The sequence below is a fragment of the Populus alba genome, chromosome 14 (genome assembly GCF_005239225.2).
Source record: "Populus alba chromosome 14, ASM523922v2, whole genome shotgun sequence".
In the NCBI taxonomy this organism is placed as follows: Eukaryota; Viridiplantae; Streptophyta; class Magnoliopsida; order Malpighiales; family Salicaceae; genus Populus; species Populus alba.
Window position 1 is genome coordinate 8,656,012 of NC_133297.1, and position 18,858 is coordinate 8,674,869.

The window sequence follows — 18,858 nt, forward strand, 5'->3', positions numbered from 1 at the left end:
AATATTAAAAAAAACTAATTTTTAAAAATGAAATACTTCGTTAGCAGATAGAATGCTTAATCCAGGCACTCCAGTTGAAAATAATAATGATATTTCGCAAATCTAGTTACCCTACTTATCCATCACACTGCCAAGTAGTTACTGTTACAAGCTGCACGGCTGCAGCATGCTCCCCCTCTCATATGGTGCCACGTGACCCTCACACAACAGAGACGTCACCAATCCCGCGAAAATAACGGCTGGGTCTTCTCTCAGGTACTTGTAATTATATTCTGGATCCGTCCCATCTCTAGTCTCCTAGTCTTTTTATTTATTTATTTATTTATTTTCTAACAAAACAATACAAATACCTCTCGTTGAAAAGCCTATTCAACTACTACGCTCACAATATCTACTTTGTTTCTCCCTCTCTGTCGTTTTACTCATGGATAAACAAGGCCGTGAATTGTTGTTCTTCCACTCCGGTGACTTTCTCCGGCAAAACCCAGGTGTTTCCGATCACTCAAATGACCGTTCGAGTGATCATACCAGGCCCATAATCAAAGAAGTTGACTTCTTTTCTACTGATAGGACTATCGAATTGCCAGGTACTGATCAAGAGAAGAAGATTACTACTATTGGATCATCAAGTCTAGTTGGTTCTAGCATAAACGTAAGGTTTTCTTTATTATGTTTATCTAGCTCTTGATTTGTTTCTTTCCTCCTACTTTTTTCACTCGCTTTTAACATGTCACTTGCCAAAGGCTAGGTTTTGAAGGCCATGGCCATGGCCATGATGCTTTATTTACTATTTACCAACATGTGTGTGTAGGAGGTATTTCATACTTGTGTTTACTTGTTATTGACTCAATTTAATGCGTTACAGACCGGATTGAATCTGCTAACTTCAAGCTCCGGGATTTCAATAATAGCAAATATCAAGAACCCCGATAATAATGAAGTGAGTTTTCACTTTAATACTCTCAGAGTCTTTTGTGTTTCCGATGCCATTAATTCAAAGGATCTTGGATTTCTTAAGTAAGCGGATTTGGCTTTGCAGCTGAGTGGATTGCAAGGAGAGTTAGAGAGACTGCATGATGAGAATAAGAAGCTGAGAAGCTTGTTGGATCAGATTACCAAGAATTACAAGGACCTGCAAGCCCAATTAATCATGGCAACGCAAAAACAGACACAAGGGAATCGGATGGAGCAGGTGATTGATTAATTTGCTTAAATCAGTTACGTGTGTGTATATATATACAAACACACACACACACACGAACTCCTAGAATGGTGAGATAAATAATTAATCAGCTTGCAATTAATTAAGGGCCCGTTTTATCTATAAAAAATGAGTAACGTGCTTCCCTTAATAAATTGGAAATATATCAAGTGCGATTACTTGATCCAGTATCACCTTCTCAATATCTCAATAGACATGTTCTAGCCCATTTCTGTTCCAAAACCACCTAGCTGGATAGGTTGATAACGAGACAGTTCCAAGTTTCTTCACACATCTTAAATAGGTAATTTCTATTTGCCAATCATCGAACTTGCTTCCATATGATCATGTGTTTGCAGGGGTGATACGCTTTAAAGATTTGTCCCAGATCTTTTTGATACTGCGATCACCAGCCTCGCGGTGATTGCAGTTGATTATATATATATATATATATATATATATATATATATAAAGAGAACACTACTGCCTTTTCTTTTCTTTTTTTCTTTTTTTCGCTTGGGCAACTCCCCCCCACGCTAGTTAAGAAGCATGGCATTCATTGGATGCAACCAGATGGTCCAAAACTTGAATCTCTCGCTAATTTAGATATCGAGATATTTATCTTCAATTAATGGGATATGAGCAAAATATGAGGATCAGTTTTTTTTTCGTAAATGGTTGGCGGAACTCTTTGATATCTTTTTCATTGCATTGAATCATTTTAATGATTGATGCAGAAAGGGGAGCTAAATGACACACCAGGTTCCATAATGTCAGCTCAACATTTAATGGACCCACGGCCACGGCCATCTGTCGCTTTAGATGTCAATGATCCTTCGGTATCCGACGACAAGACGCAAGAAGTGTTGGTCTCTTCAACAAATACAGCGGGAACGACGTCTCAAATGTTAGGGAAACGAGCTTCAGTTGAGGATGGCCTTGATCAAACATCCCAGAGCTGGGGATCCCCTAAAAGTCCTAAACTAGAACATGAGAAGCCCGATGAGCAAGTACCTGAGGTGCCTTTCAGGAAGGCTAGAGTGTCCGTTCGAGCAAGATCGGATGCCCCTTTGGTGAGCATTAATTTACATTTATTAAAAAAAATTATTGTACATTTCTTTGCTGCAAAGTAATCACAATTTAAATGAATTAATCGGATCAGTGAATTTTTTGGGTTTAAATATGTAGATAAGCGATGGATGCCAGTGGAGGAAGTATGGTCAAAAGATGGCCAAAGGTAACCCTTGTCCCCGTGCCTACTATCGTTGCACCATGGCTGTTGGATGCCCAGTCCGGAAGCAGGTAAATAAGTGTCAACAACAAATTAATTAATACAACGACTTTCAACTTTCAATAATTAATTAATGTTATGACGGTGCGGGTTACTTCATAGTGTTCACTTATTGGTCAATAAATACTGATGGTCGGCTTTGGTAAGCTGTATTTTCTTTTAGTATAAGATAAATTACATTTCTTGTGGGCTTAATAACTAATGGAGGACCATCTAATTAAATGGATTTTTTTTTTCAATTTTCCCATTTCCTTCTAAATTAAACAGACCATAAAGTGAAGAATACAATTTTTTTTTTTGGTGCTCTAGCTATATTCTGACCTCAATTAAATATTGATCAACCGTTTAGGTTTGATCGCTGGTTTACTGATATTTTTCATGTTTTTATTTTAACAGGTGCAAAGATGTGCAGAAGACAAGACCATTCTCATTACGACATATGAAGGGAACCACAACCACCCTCTTCCCCCAGCAGCTACAGCTATGGCAAGTACTACCTCAGCTGCAGCAGCGATGCTCCTATCAGGTTCAACCACTAGCAAAGAAGGCCTGTCCTCAAGTAGTAGCTTCTACCCTTCTTTTCCCTACGCATCAACAATGGCTACCCTATCTGCTTCTGCACCATTTCCCACTATAACCCTGGACTTGACACAAGGCCCAAACACTACAATGCCATTTCACCGCACCTCTCCTTCTCCAGCCACGTTCCCCCTTCCTCTACATGGCTTCCCACAACTCCTAGGGCACCCAATGTATGCCTCTCCTAAGTTACCTGCAATTCCATCCGTGCAATTAGGGCAGCGGCATGCTTCAATGGTTGAGACAGTTACCGCAGCCATTGCTTCTGACCCAAATTTCACAGCAGCCTTAGCAGCAGCTATCTCAACATTTATGGGTACACCAAGGAGCAGTGATGGAGCTAACAACCTTAATGCACCTAGTGGAATACCTGGATCTCCACAGCTTCCTCAATCTTGCACAACCTTTTCCACCAACTAGGGCTACCACCGTCTGCGGCTATGGCCTTCAGTAAGGTGCATGCCCTAGCCTGTCATTTCACTTTTTCCCAAAATCTTATGAGTTATGCTCGGCTTTTGAGAGGATTGAGGAAACAGTGAGATGTTAAAAAAAGCTTGAAGTCATGGGTTGTCCAACAAATTACTAAGAATGATGTTTTCCAGCAACCTTGGATGTGCATTTTGAGAAGCTTCTAGCTTTGGTTTTAAGGTATCGCTGATTCAGCTTGTTTGGAGTGTTGTTATGATGAATTAGTACTTTATTGTTACTACAAGTTGGGCTTATAGATAAATTTTGACATATACAGACAAGCTGAAAAAGGAGATAAATTAAAATAGGATATATATATATATATATATATATATATATATATATATATATATATATATATATATTATTTGTGTAAAGTAATCTATACCTTGATTAATCTATTAATTGTCGGTGGAGATAAATTTTTAGAGTGCTGTTACTTGGAGTTGTGAGCTTTGAAAAGCTTAGAGTGGGGTGTAAGAATGAATTTGTGTACATGATGTGAATGTGATGTATTTGAAGATTAGGATAAAATATATTTATGATTATGTACAAAAACAAAGCTCAATTAATGAAGATTAAAATACAGCTTATGATGGAGAGATTTTGCATGCTTGAATTTCTGCAGGCTAAGTTCATAATTAGCATGTATAGCTTTTTCCAATATACCATTCTTTCATAAGGTAAGGAATTCATAGTTCCACTCATTTGAGCTGATCAAGGTGTCTCTTTCCTCTGATTAATTGATGGAAGATTGAGGTTTAAAGAGAATCCTACTGTATTAATCTCCCGTGTACTTCGTCTTCGGGAAGGCACTTTAGAGACCGCCACGTTCAAGCTTATAGGTATGGTATGGACCAGCTCCCAGCCGAGAGGTAGTCTCCTAAAAACTGCTCAGTTGTTAGAATTAGGTCTTTATATTATCTAAAATATTAGGTTCTAATCTTAAGATAAGTATATAAGCAGCAACTTAAAGAAATGGGAGAGGGTTAATTAAAAAAACATGGCAGAAGATTATCCTCTGAACGTATTAATGTCCTAAAATGAAACTTTCCATTGACACACACGAAAAATATTAAAATAAAAGAAAACAAATCATGAACTTAATTGAAAACCTTATTTTTCTTTTGAAAGACAATTGATTTATAGCGTTTTCTGAGGAAAGGAAAGTTACGAACAACATCGCACCACTGGCAGGGCATGTTGGAGTCAGAATCCTTTAAACACACAAATGAAGAGAATGGAAAAGCATTTTATTCAATGAAACAGAGCTAATATATATCAGCTATTACAACAGAAAATAGAAAAATATGCAACCCATGTTTAGCACTCCTACAAACGTGGTTTAGTAAACAAGGAATAAATCAAATCTTATATCTTAATCCTAAAGACTAGGACATTTATTAACTGACTTAGTTGCAACAAATCCTCCCTTAAACTGCATTGTGTTCAGCAGCAGCAGATTGATTAGGCTCATTTTCTTCAGTTGAGTTTGTTGAAGATGAATTTGATGAAGACAAACTAATTACTCCAACTGAAGAATTATTTACTTCATGCTGCTCTTGTTCTTGCTCTCCAAACTGCTCTTGATCCTGCTCTTCAATTTCAGCATCAAATTCTTCAGTTACATCGATCTCAGCATCTCCCCATTTGATCAATACATTGATGTCACCTTCTGTCCAGTCCCAAACTTCGTTTTCTTCAAAGATCACATCACGGCTAATCACAATTTTCTTTGTGATTGGATTATACATTCTGTAGCCTTTTGTTTCTTCACTTACTCCCAGTAATACACACTTTGAACTCATTGAATCTAGCTTTGTTCTTTTCACATTTGGAATATGAACGTGACCAATACAACCAAATACACGAAAGTAAGCCACTAAAGGTTTAACATAACTCCATGCTTCTTCAGGTGTGAGATCTTTGACTGCCAAAGTAGGGCTCCTGTTTAGTACATGTACACACCAGTTCACTGCCTCTGGCCAGAACTCTCTAGGAATATGTTTTTCTAACAGCATGCTTCTAACTAGATTCATGATTGTCTGGTTCTTCCTCTCAGCAACACCATTTTGCTGAGACGTGTATGCTGCAGTTAGTTGTCTTTTGATCCCATTCAAAAGACAGTACTCGTTGAATTCTTTAGAAGTAAATTCCCCATCTTTGTCAGTTCTTAAGCACCCTATTAAAGAACTAGCCTCCTTTTCTGCTAAGCTTTTGAATTTTTTGAACATAGTAAAAGCTTGTGTCTTTGCTGAAATGAAATAAACCCAACACTTTCTACTAAAATCATCGATGAAAGTGATAAGGTACCCTTTTCCACTGTTGGATTATGGAGTTACAAGTCCACAAATATCGGAATGCACAAGTTGCAGTTTGCATATTGCTCTCCAATAGCTTTTCTGTGGAATGCTGCTTCTGTGTTGTTTTCCCGCTAAACAATCAGTACACACTTTCATTGGAGCTGAAAGTAATGACAACCCTTCAACCATCTTCTTGGAATGCAATGTTCTTAAACCTTTGAAATTAAGATGAGCAAACTTGCTGTGCCATAGTTGTGTTTGAAAGAAAGCCACAGGTTCCTTTGAAGGCATTACTGCAGCTATGACAAACATTATGTTAGAAGTCATGGTTGTATCCATGATGAGACCTCTAGTTGGATGGAACAATTTGCACGTATTGTTTTGAATAAGTATAGATAAGCCTTTCTCCTGTAGTTGACCCATACTTAACAAATTGTTTTTTAATTCAGAGATATAGTAAACCCCATCAATCTTTTGCATCACTCCAACTATGTTAAGCTTCACACATCCCTTTCCCATCACTGCCATTTTATAATTGTTGCCTAGCTTAACTGAGTGTCTGAACCCTTCATCTAACTGTGTAAACCACAATTTGTTCCCTCTCATATGACTGCTACAACCGAAGTCTAAAAACCATACCTCTTCTTTGGTGGAATTGTTAGGTTCCACGTATGACATGAGCAACATATCATCTTCTTCTTCTAATTCCACATAATTTGTTGCCTTTTCCCAACTAAGACATTCATAAGAAAAATGTCCTAGTTTATGACAACGATAGCACTCAATGAGAGCTTTGTTGAAAGATTGCCTTCCTCAACCTCTGCCTCTGCCTCTAAATCCTCCACGGCTTCTGTTTTTACTCCTAAATCTATCATCCTCCCTTGCTTCAAACCTCTCCCCACCAGTAAATTTTAGAGCTTGCTCTTCCTCTTTGTGGCCCTTCATTCTTTGCTCGTGCACAAGCAAGCTACTTTGAAGTTCATCAATGGTCATGATAGCAAGATTATTTGATTCTTCGATGGAGCACACAATATAATCAAACTTTGCTGTCATGGATCGCAGAATCTTCTCAATGATAACAGTTTGTTCCATGCATTCACCTTGAGATTTCATCTTGTTTGCAATGGTAAGAGTTCTACAGAAATAGTCATCAACACTCTCTCTTGCTTTCATTCTAAGAAGCTCAAATTCTCTCCGTAATGCTTGTAGTTGAGCCCGTTTCACCTTAGTAGATCCTTGATACTTTTGACGCATGGAATCCCATATTCCTTTTGTTGAATCTCTATTCAAGATTGTCTCCATAATGGTACGAAAAGACTAGGAAATTTATTAACTGACTTAGTTGCAACAGGGCAACACGGTAGAGAGCAAAATCAAAATAGACCTATAGTCATTCTGAAGACAAACTATATATACAAATGTAGAAAACAAAGGCCAATGCTTGCGGAGGAATAAAATTGAAGAGGATCATCACTGGAGAAGCTGCAGCCGCGAGATCTAGCAACAAGATGTCGCATGGTAAAAGTAGAGCCCTTGGAAGCAAAGCTGACAGAGACCAATATCCACATGAAGATTAGAACCTAATGAATGGTTTTCTGATTGGACTTGTTCTAGGCCCTCTGTTTAAAAATGAGAGCGAAAAAAAATAATGAACTATAAAAACATCCAACAATCAGGACAATTAATATAGGAGTTTGGCTTGGTCGACATGCATTCATTTTTATTTTAATAAATTTTAGTGTATAGAATTTTACGGGTTGGGGTTGTAAATGATCGATCGTAGTGCAACTGATTTTATTTTATTTTCAGCAGATAGTCTAGCTGAATTAACTCTGTCTCTTTTGGGAAGGTGCCAATATTTTGTATAAGACAAATTCTCCTTGTAGTATGGTGAAATACAATTGTGTTCCTTACTAAAGTTACTCAAGTCCCTTGTTAATGTTTGTTTCCCATGGAATTTAACAAGACCTAAAAGTAACAAAAATACAGAAGAATGATAATGGATACGCTCTTGTAAAAAAGCATAAAAATGAGTTTTGGGTTACTCTTAAAAAAGTAATGCTCTTGTATTTAATTTATATAAAAACATAAACTTGTCACATTTTAGGGTAAGATTTATTTATAAATGCTTTCATTCTCTATATTTTGTGGTCATAAAGAGTTGATAAAAAAATGAGTTTTGGGTTACTTTGAGATTTTAGATGAGAGAGCACTTTTATGTTACATCTTATAATGTCCTATATTTTTATCATGAATCTCTCTAGCCGTCTCGTCAGTAAAGTAGATTTAAGTTATCGAAACACATCAATTCTAATGGAGTTTTGAAAATTTAATTATATTAACACTCAGTTTTGAAAGATGTTGCACACACAAATTGCAAATGTTTATATGGAAAATAAATAAACATTTACAAAGGCTATTTTAAGTAGGTATCCTAGAATTAAAGCTATTAATTACAAAGTAAAAACATAAAATACAATAGTTGTTACACTCTTGAATTAAGGCTAAGGATTTGCAATGTCTTTAGTTGCGTGATTTGAGGATTTTTCATGATTTGAGGATCCTTTTGTTATACACCTCTGTAAGATTGAGCTGCCATCAGATACACCAATCTTATCTCTTGGAATTTTAATTTATCCTTTATCATGAAAGAGGTTATGCTAGGAGATAAGATTAACACCAATAAAGCTAGTATATATTTATGTGGATGTCCAATCATCATAGTTACTCGGCCAATTTGCATTAGAGTATGTAACGAGTTCAAATTTGGATTTTTTGTTGATATAAATTCCATAAAAGATAGTTTGCTTTAAATAACAAAGAAGTTGCTTAGCAGTTGTCCAATGTGTCAATATTGTAGGCTTGTGCATAAATTGTGAAAGTTTATATACTAAGAAAAAGATATCAAGATGTGTGAGTGACATGTATTGAAGGGCACCAATAAAACTTATAAAATTTGTACTATTTATGGGTGAAGACCATCAACCACTTTGAGGGATGTGTTAGTTGACAATGGCGTAGAGATTTTATTTCACCAATCATATTGGTTTTAAGTAGGACATCTTGAATGTACTTATGCTGAGATAAAAAAAAATGCTAGATTTTGTTGAAATAACCTTCATTCCTAAGAAAAAAAAGAGTTGCCTCATATCTTTTAAAGAAAATCAATTGCCAAGTTGAGTAATAATCTTAAACACAAAAGCAAGTGTTATTAAAGCATGTAACATAATTCACATATACTAATAAATAGCATGTAACATAATTCTAAATATATATGAAAATATATAAGTTTGATTTGGAGTTATGAAAGCTAAGACCTATAATTGCTAGTTTAAGAGCTGAATACCAAGCTTTTGGGGCCTGTTTAAGGCCCTAGTTGACTTTACATAACCTGCAAACATGATATGGCTTGGTAAATTTTTAAATCCTAATGGTTGTACCAAGTGTACCGTTTTAGTCAATTTGTCATGCAAAAAGGCATTGTTGAGATCTAATTATCTTTGTTGCTACCCAATTTTTGACCCATGTTTTTGATATATTTTCAAAAAATCCAAAAATAGAGAAAAACAATGAAAATCCAAAAAATATGTTTTTTTAATATATTTTCATCATTTTAGCATTTTTAACGTCGTCTAAAAAAGAATTTAAATTGTTAAAAGATTTTCAAACGTGTTCGACTTTTCACGCATCATTTTTAAATCATTGATTTTCCGCATTTGAGTCGACGTTGATATTGCTCGTTTCAAAAAATACAAAAAAATAAGAAAAATCAAAATTTACAAAAAGAAAGAAGTTGAGGGACCAAGTTGAAAAACCTAGCAACATTTTTGCCTATAAATACTGGTCTTTAACTCAAACAAAGGGGGGGCAATTTTGACACATTCAAAAAAAAAAACACAAAAAAACCCTAAAACCCACCTTTTCTCCCTACTCACAAAAAAAAAAAAAACAGCCGGCGGCGCCCCCACTGGTTTTGAATTTTTGTTCCCCGGGGGGTCCTTGGATTTTGCTCTCCCAGCACCAGAGAGCCAAGGACCCCCACCATTTCTTTCCCAATTTACAGCCGCCGTCTCCCCTGGCTTGGAGCCCGTTGGGGTTTTCCCCTTCGTCACCATTTTCCTTCCTTAGCCGCCAGCCATCAACACTCGGCAGCTGCTCACTCACCCCTCACCCATAACAAATCAGCACCGGCCACCCCCTTTTTCTTTGATTTTTTTTCCAGCCGCTCACCAGCAACACACCTGAACACCCCCCCCCCGCCTTTACATTTGATTTTTTTTTATACCAGCCGTCGCCTCAAGCTTCAATCCGGCGCTCCCCACTGTTTTTGATTTTTTTTCCAGCCATCTGAACCTCCACCAAAACAGCATCAACCCGATCTGACTTTGATCCTCTCCCAAAACAGACACAAGCTCTTCTTCTTTCAGCCGGCCACCATCCTTTTCTTCTCCCTCAGGAGAACCGGCCGCCACCCCCTCACCCTCCTCAGCCACGACTGCTTCCCCTTCGATTTCCTTCCTCAGCGACGGCCGAACAGCAGCGCCGGGGCAACACTTTCGCCCGCTCCACTGCCTTCAACCGGCCACCGAACAACAACTTCAGCAGCCACGGAGCAACCGCCCGATCTGCCACCCGAAGCAGAGGAGAAGAAGACGAAACCCAGCGACCACCGACAGCTCCTCCTCCACGACCGATCTGCCACCGGAGAAGAAGAAGAAACCCATAACAGACCGATCTGTAGAAGAAACAGATCCGAAACCGAGAAGAAGAAAAGGAGAAGCTGATCTGATGAAAAGAAAAAACCGAAGCAGATTTAAAGAAAACGGAAATAAAATCTAAAATCTACTGTGGTTGCGTGTTCTTGACTTTGCAGGTGGCTTTACTTCACACCGCCGGCAACGAAAGGATGATGGGAAGAAGTCGATCCAGCCCCACTGTTGCAGTGTTTTTTCTTGCGGCGGCGCGTGAACCCACGCGCCGCCAGTGGCGGGGGCGCGTGGGAGGACGCGCCGCCACTGTTCCTGCACACTGCTTCGGCTTGCAGAAGGGTTTGCCTGCAAATTTCTGGAGTTTTAAGGACTGTTTTGTAATTTTTAAATTAATTAATGTAATTTTTATTTATTTAATTTGAATTTGTATTTTGTATTTGTATTTGTATAGTGGATGTAAAAGAAAAGAAAAAAAAAAGAAAAAAAAAAGAAAAAAAAATAGTGAAAGTGTATGTGTGTGTTTGTATTTGTTTTATGAATTTGTTATTTTATTTATTTCTTTATGTATTTTTTAGGATAAAATTGCAAATCTATTAAAGAAGAATTTAATATTTTGATCGGATCACGGTTAAGAATTATTAACTTATACGTAAGTGATATTTCTAATTTCCGATGAAAAGACAATTATTAAAACTTCTTTAACACGTCAAAGCCACGAAGCAGCTTACCTCAGGTAGGGTGCGTTAGGGGTGATAATACCTTCCCTAACCACAACCAGTCCCGTACCCGCGAATCTCTGACAAGACCAGTACATCCGGTTTCCTAGTAGCCCGAAATCAATTACTAGGTGGCGACTCCAACGAACCAAAAACGAGCAAAAACAACGAGACTTAAATCGCCAGCCGATGCCGCGCGCTGATATTTTTTTTTTGGGGTGCGACAGAATGGCGACTCCGCTGGGGAAGGTATTTTTTCGATTATTGGACTAAGCTTTGTGTATTTGATGTGTTTAAGTTTTTGCATTTTTATCTTTTTGTTAATATTTATTTCCATGCATTTTATAGAATTGTCTCATGCATCACCTGTATTTATTTTTAAAAGCACACACAAGCTTCTAGGTTAGGTGGGGAACTAGCGATCTGCCCTAAGACTATTGGTCAGGGTTCAGATGCGTGAAACACCCAACTCATATCTGAGTGCCTGCTTGGTAATGGTGGGTATATGTGCCTTAACCATTCCTTGCAACGCCCCCATATTGTCTTTACGAAGAACGTCACTGGGCAGATATGAGACCCTTTTGAGACCAGATAGAAAACCTACTCATGTTCACATAATGAATAGAACCTGTCCTTAGGTTGTATGTGCCATCGTTTTTTTTGCATAAGGGCAAACCCTTCTTGAAGCATCTTGACCTCAAGACTTGTGGGTGACACATTGGCCGTTGCTCCGAAAATTTTCATTGTAGAGTTTGGGCAAAAATCATGATTCTTGTCCATCATACAAGAGTTACGACCATATTGTCACCTCTCGAAGGGTGAGTTCATCATATAGATTACATATTCATACATTTATCATACATGAACCGGGTTGAAAGGTAGGTCCCCCGCACAAGCTGTGCTGCAAGTGATTGGAGAAAAATGATGGAGGTGAAGAAAGATGTCAGATAGAGGCGAATTATCAGATTAAGGTTGAGAGCATTAAATGTGAAGTAGCTGGACTCAGATCTGCTCGAACAAGTGTTGAGCATCAAATGGAAAGAGAATATCTGCACAGTCTTCTGTGGGAACCCTGCTTGTTCACATCTAATTGAAGCTGTATCTCTCCTTTTTCGTCATGAACAAAAGCAACAACGCCTTCAGTCATCAACTAATGACAACTCTGGTTCTTATCCAGTTGCATTGTTAAATGTTCATCGCCTCCACATCATCTAATGGAACCAAACAATTACCGGTCTCCTGTACATGGTGCATTAGTCTTCTTTGAAGCTACCCCAATTATGAGCTCAATTCCATTTCAGCGGCACAAGATGTTGGTCTGAAAAACCATGATAAGACACTGAACTTCTACGTGTGGCACGAGCAAAACTTTGTAGTAGACAGAGGAGTCGAGTTTGGTTTGAAAAACATGAGCAGACATCAAATTTCAACGTAGTAGAGATCTCTCGACCGGAATCTGTTTGTGGATATGCAAATGGGAAATCCAAGAAGGGATGCAGTGGTTTCACATTGTCCATAATTGTTTCCTTCCAATATCGGCATTAAAACACAAAAGGGTTGTTTGCTGCACCATCAGTAAGGAATCAAAGAGGAAATAGAAGATGTTGTAGATTCACCGGGTTCTCTTCCAATTTTGACAACGTGGGACTCCACATGCTTTTGTTCTTTGTGCGCTGCCAAGATTTACCTAGCTATTGAGGGGTTTCCAACAATCCTAAAACAACAACATCGGAAGATTGACATGATGTTGTGAGGATTTATCGAAGAATTGAACATGTTATGAAGAGGGGAAAGATTGAAGGTTCTGTCATGGATTCCATAACAATGATGAGAGGTGAATCAAGAGATGACTTCGACGGTGTGAACCCTTAATTATGTGGTATAGCCGGGTCTCACGGTAGTATCAATTGCTCAAATGTGTTTGCCAAGATGGGACATCCCTCTGCCATTTAAGTTTGTCGACCAACATTTGCCAGATTCTAGAATTTTTGCTTGACTCCGACAAATCCCATGCAACCACCAATTTCTAGGTGGTATAATCCAGATAAGAGATGTGATGTCATGGTGGGGTCCTCAACCATTTCAAGTGAACAGTTTCAAGAATTGCAAGAATGGAGTCTGAAAGTTGGTGAGCAAGAGACAGGTGGAGTCGTTGAAGAAGGGTGTCACTGTCTATATTGTTCCCCGAACAACTTCAGGATCACATGTGATCGAAAATGCTTTGCTAAACACAGATATTGCTAGAAAAGCTTATTCGAGAATGGTGATGAACAATCAATCATATTGTTATGGAATTCTGCATTTTGTTTTGGGATCACCTCTAATCCTTCAACGAAACATGCCTTGCTTTTGTCTCTTTGTTGTTTTGAAATCAACAAATGTTTAGCATTTTATCCTGACAAAATATTTTGATCAAACTCCAACATGCGATAAAGGTTAATCAATCCGGAAGATTAAAAGTGTTTTGATTACAGAAATGACTCTATACTTGAAAATGACATGAGGTGACTAAACAATTTTGAACTCATACCTCCTGAAATTGAACCACACATCATTTAGCTAAGTTTTAGCAGTATGCATAATGACATGTAGTGGATTTGGTAGTTATGGACTCGTGAATCATGATTCTTACAAGTCCCAATCATTACACTGGATGAGGTCAAAATTTATCGGTTTTAACCGACCTTGCTTGAAATGAGAAAAGGCCATCTTTGATATCCCTTCACTTTCTAAAGATTATATCCCTTGCAGTCCCATTTTGAGCCTGGTAAAATATTTTCTTTCAAAAAAGAAACCCTGACTAGGATCACACCCCATACTGGGGGCAAATGAGAGATATTTTGAAGACATTGATATAATTAATGGATAAAGGGGAAGGCTTAGAACAAAGGTCCAATGATTGAGAGAGAGCTAAAAGAAAACACATAGACTAGGGGCATATAAGAAAATTTTGAGGAAGGCTATGAAAAAAAAGAAAGAGAATGGAAAAAAAGGAAGTTGAAATTGCCCTCACTTAAATACAAGTCAAAGATAAAGGAAGGAGAACGCCTATCAAGTCTATGAAGAGCAAAAGAAATTTCAATCAAGGAAATGCACAACAAAAGTCAATACCAGAAAAGACTAAGCTATAAACGTGACTTTTGGTGTCCATTATAAAGCTTTTGATGTTATCAGATGATTAAGGTTGGTTATTCATCAAGGAAAGGTGGATTTGCATTATAACTTATGTTAAGAAAAGTCTGAACTTTGAGGTTAACAAGGTTATATGTCGTTTCCTCTACAAAGACAACAATAGAAAAGAGTTGATGAATAGTTGATGTTGATCCTAGGTCTTTGAAACCCTCAAACACCTTTTGAGCCTGTGAAATTCCTTTCTTTCATAGCCATGAACCATAGCCTGCATTACGTGCTTTTAAAAGCCCTTTTTAATCAAGCAAGCAATTTGAACCGATAAATGGCGCTCTCAAAATTTGAAGAGTTTTTCCATAAGGGTCGTGACTTCATGAATTAAGCTATTGGTTATTATGCATGCTGATAAAACAAGTTATAAGAAGAGAAACAACCTTTCTTGATAAAGCCGGAGTTTTGACTTGAGCATTTTTGTTTTTTTGAAATTCATGCAAAGGTCACCTCATCATAGACTATTAAATGATATACCCAACATCAAGGATTCAAATTGATACAAAGAACCATGGAAAAAAGCCATTCTTAATCCTACATTGGGTCAATTTCTGTTTTCAAAATGCATGACAATCAAAGGACTATATATTTCGAATAACGTGTGTTGGGTCTTTGATCAAAAAGCTTGATTTTCAAAAGATTTCCAAAAAAGGGCATCTTTGATTTCATTTCAACAAACTAGACTTTGAATAGACATGATCTTTGAAATATGAGAGTTGATTCCAGAACAAGGAAGATTATCAAACACAGAAGAACATCGATTGAGTATGCAAAATCGTTGATAGAAATGACATTGAAGTCCTCGACACTCCTTGAAAAGTTGAGCAGCTGGGGGCAATACAGTGGACCTTAAGAAGGAAAACAAACAGTATCCAGATCAGCTGGGGGCAAAGAAAGAATCAGATGATGAGTCATCAAAGTCCCGGAAAGTTATGATTATCATCTGACAATGACAAAGGAAAACATCATTGAGTATAAACTGATGAACGAGCATTCATATCATTGCTGGGGCAATGTTGTTCAAAGACAATCCATGATTCAGTGAACTTCAGCAGCAATTGATGAGCAACGCTGCACTTAAAGGATATTTTCATATCTCCATCTTGGGTCACCCTCTGAAACATGGCTATGACTCCTGACAGATGTTATCGGGTGAGTGCATTTGAATGAACATCGAACATATGCACACCACCAAGACTGACTGTGGAACAATGATGCACTTGAAGGACAATCTCATATTGTCATCCTTTGAAACATGGTTATCGACAGACGTTACCACGCAACTGCATTGAATGAATGTCAGAAAGGCACCCACCCCGAAGACTGACTGTGTGGGACAATTTGTTTTGAAGCCAGATGAGCACTTCACCGCATGAGTATGGGTGATAGAAGTAGCATCATTGATGAGGCCGAGGCATTTCTTTTCACAATCTGATTAGAAGAGTTGAAAGGAGTCTATGAGAAGAGCACTGAGCATACAACCATGAGCCTTTGTACTGCAAGCTATGAGATGCATGACTGGATGACTGAATGAGTTCCAAGAAGGTTGATGATAACATGTACTTGAAGAGTACTGTTTCAACTAGAGGCAAGTTCATGATTGATTAACAATCTTGATGGGTATTAGCATGATGCACACAATCAATCAGAGGATAATTCTCAGAAGAAGCCAGGAGAGAAAATCCTTCATAATGAATCAAGCAGTACCACACTTGGGGGCAGGGTCAAGCTTGATGAACGATGCAAGCAGTAATTGTCAAAGACAGCCCGGGATGGGCACTGCGTTTACAGCTGAGTGGATGACCAGTACATGAATGAGTCAATGCCTCGGAAGAACAAAGAAAGCCTTGGGATGCAAACAAGGGAACCCTATGACGATGGAGCATCAAGGAGGGGGGGACCTATATTTTTCTCAGGTAAGTATACATGCATATTGATCATAATGCATTGCTTTTAACATTGTCAGGTCGGTGTTTCATCATCATCTTTTGGTAGTGTGTTTTCTAACCCTACCTCATTTTGAGTGCGCCTTTGAGCTCTCACCTCTTTTTGTGAGCGCCTTTGAGCTATCATCTCGGGTAGTGCGTTTTTCTAACCCTACCTCATTTCGAGTGCGTCGTTGAGCCCTCACTTCTCAGGTAGCGCGTTTTCTAACCCTACCTCATTTCGAGTGCGCCTTTGAGCCCTCGCCAACATTTTTCTTGGGTAGGTCACCCATTACAATGAGACCACACTTCATATTCTTTCCATCTGGGTAGGTCACCCATCATAATGAGACCATTTTTTTTTTTTTTTTTCACTTTCTTTCCACCTGGGTTGGTCACCCATGACAATGAGACCGCGTTCTTCATATTTTTTCCATCTGGGTTGGTCACCCATTACAATGAGACCACACTTCATATTTTTTCCATTTTTGGGTAGGTCACCCATTACAATGAGACCGCACTTCATATTCTTTCTATTTGGGTAGGTCGCCCATCACAACGAGACTGTTCATCATATTTTTTCCATCTGGGTTGGTCACCCATTACAATGAGACCACATTTCATATTTTTTCCATTTTTGGGTAGGTCACCCATTACAATGAGACCACACTTCATATTCTTTCCATTTTTGGGTAGGTCACCCATTACAATGAGACCACACTTCATATTCTTTCCATCTGGGTAGGTCACCCATCATAATGAGACTATTTTTTTCACATTCTTTCCACCTGGGTTGGTCACCCATGACAATGAGACCGCGTTTTTCACATTTTTTCCATCCGGGTAGGTCACCCATGACAATGAGACCACACTTCATCATATTTTTTCCATCTGGGTAGGTCACCCATTACAATGAGACCACACTTCATATTTTTCCATTTTTGGGTAGGTCACCCATTACAATGAGACCGCACATCACATTCTTTCTATTTGGGTAGGTCGCCCATCGCAACGAGACCACCTTTTCATATTCTTTCCACATGGATAGGTCACCCATTACAATGACCACACTTCTTCACATTTTTTCCATTTTGGGTCGGTCACCCATACAATGAGACCAACATTTTTCTTTGGGTCGGTCACCCATGCAATGAGACCAGCATTTTTCCAGGGTTAGTCACCCGTACAATGAGACCAGCATTTTTCTAGGGTTCGTCACCCGTACAATGAGACCACCATAGGGTTCGTCACCCGTACAATGAGACCACCACAGGGTTAGTCACCCGTACAATGAGACCAGCATTTTTCTAGGGTTCGTCACCCGTACAATGAGACCACCATAGGGTTCGTCACCCGTACAATGAGACCACCATAGGGTTAGTCACTCGTACAATGAGACCAGCACTAGGGTTCGTCACCCGTACAATGAGACCAGAATGAGGTCGCCAGATGGGATCTCATGTAGCTTTGGTTAAAGGGAATCGCCAGATGGGATTTCAGGTTAACCGAGTTACACATATTTCGTTCCATTGAATGAGGTCGCCAGATGGGATCTCATGTAGCTTTGGTTAAAGGGAATCGCCAGATGGGATTTCAGGTTAACCGAGTTACACACAGTTTAGCTCCAGAATGAGGTCGCCAGATGGGATCTCATGTAGCTTTGGTTAAAGGGAATCGCCAGATGGGATTTCAGGTTAACCGAGTTACGCATATTTCGTTCCAGTTGAATGAGGTCGCCAGATGGGATCTCAGGTAAACCCAATGTGTGGGCAGGTCGCCCGTGAAAATAGACTATTGGGAGAGTGTGGGTCGGTCGCCCGTGAAAATAGACTAGGGTGAGTATGTGTGGGCAGGTCGCCCGTGAAAATAGATCAGTGTGAGTGTGTGGGCAGGTCGCCCAAGATAATGAAATCATTTTCCTTTTGTTTTCTTTACAAAGCTTACTATGCAAAATTTTGAGGAGTTTTGCTTCGTAAGCATTGTAAAGAGGGGGCATCTGTTGCTACCCAATTTTTGACCCATGTTTTTGATATATTTTCAAAAAATCCAAAAATAGAGAAAAACAATGAAAATCCAAAAAATATGTTTTTTTAATATATTTTCATCATTTTAGCATTTTTAACGTCGTCTAAAAAAGAATTTAAATTGTTAAAAGATTTTCAAACGTGTTCGACTTTTCACGCATCATTTTTAAATCATTGATTTTCCGCATTTGAGTCGACGTTGATATTGCTCGTTTCAAAAAATACAAAAAAATAAGAAAAATCAAAATTTACAAAAAGAAAGAAGTTGAGGGACCAAGTTGAAAAACCTAGCAACATTTTTGCCTATAAATACTGGTCTTTAACTCAAACAAAGGGGGGGCAATTTTGACACATTCAAAAAAAAAAACACAAAAAACCCTAAAACCCACCTTTTCTCCCTACTCACAAAAAAAAAAAAACAGCCGGCGGCGCCCCCACTGGTTTTGAATTTTTGTTCCCCGG

At 38.5% G+C, this 18,858-nt stretch overlaps 1 protein-coding gene across 1 annotated transcript; it reads left to right on the forward strand.

Annotated features, from left to right (window-relative positions):
• Positions 1-321: 321 nt before the first annotated feature.
• LOC118041134 (probable WRKY transcription factor 47) lies at positions 322-4,139 on the forward strand. Its single transcript, XM_035048290.2, has 6 exons — positions 322-652; positions 866-940; positions 1,040-1,192; positions 1,939-2,274; positions 2,390-2,503; positions 2,889-4,139. Exons 1-6 carry the CDS (start codon positions 425-427, stop codon positions 3,489-3,491), a joined length of 1,509 nt encoding a protein of 502 aa, XP_034904181.1. The 5' UTR covers positions 322-424; the 3' UTR covers positions 3,492-4,139.
• Positions 4,140-18,858: the final 14,719 nt, after the last annotated feature.

Coding starts and splice junctions, on each gene's coding strand:
- LOC118041134 (XM_035048290.2), top strand. CDS start 425: ATGGATAAACAAGGCCGTGAATTGTTGTTCTTCCACTCCGGTGACTTT. Junction 2,275..2,389: donor CAAGATCGGATGCCCCTTTG/GTGAGCATTAAT, acceptor TTAAATATGTAG/ATAAGCGATGGATGCCAGTG. Junction 2,504..2,888: donor GATGCCCAGTCCGGAAGCAG/GTAAATAAGTGT, acceptor TTATTTTAACAG/GTGCAAAGATGTGCAGAAGA.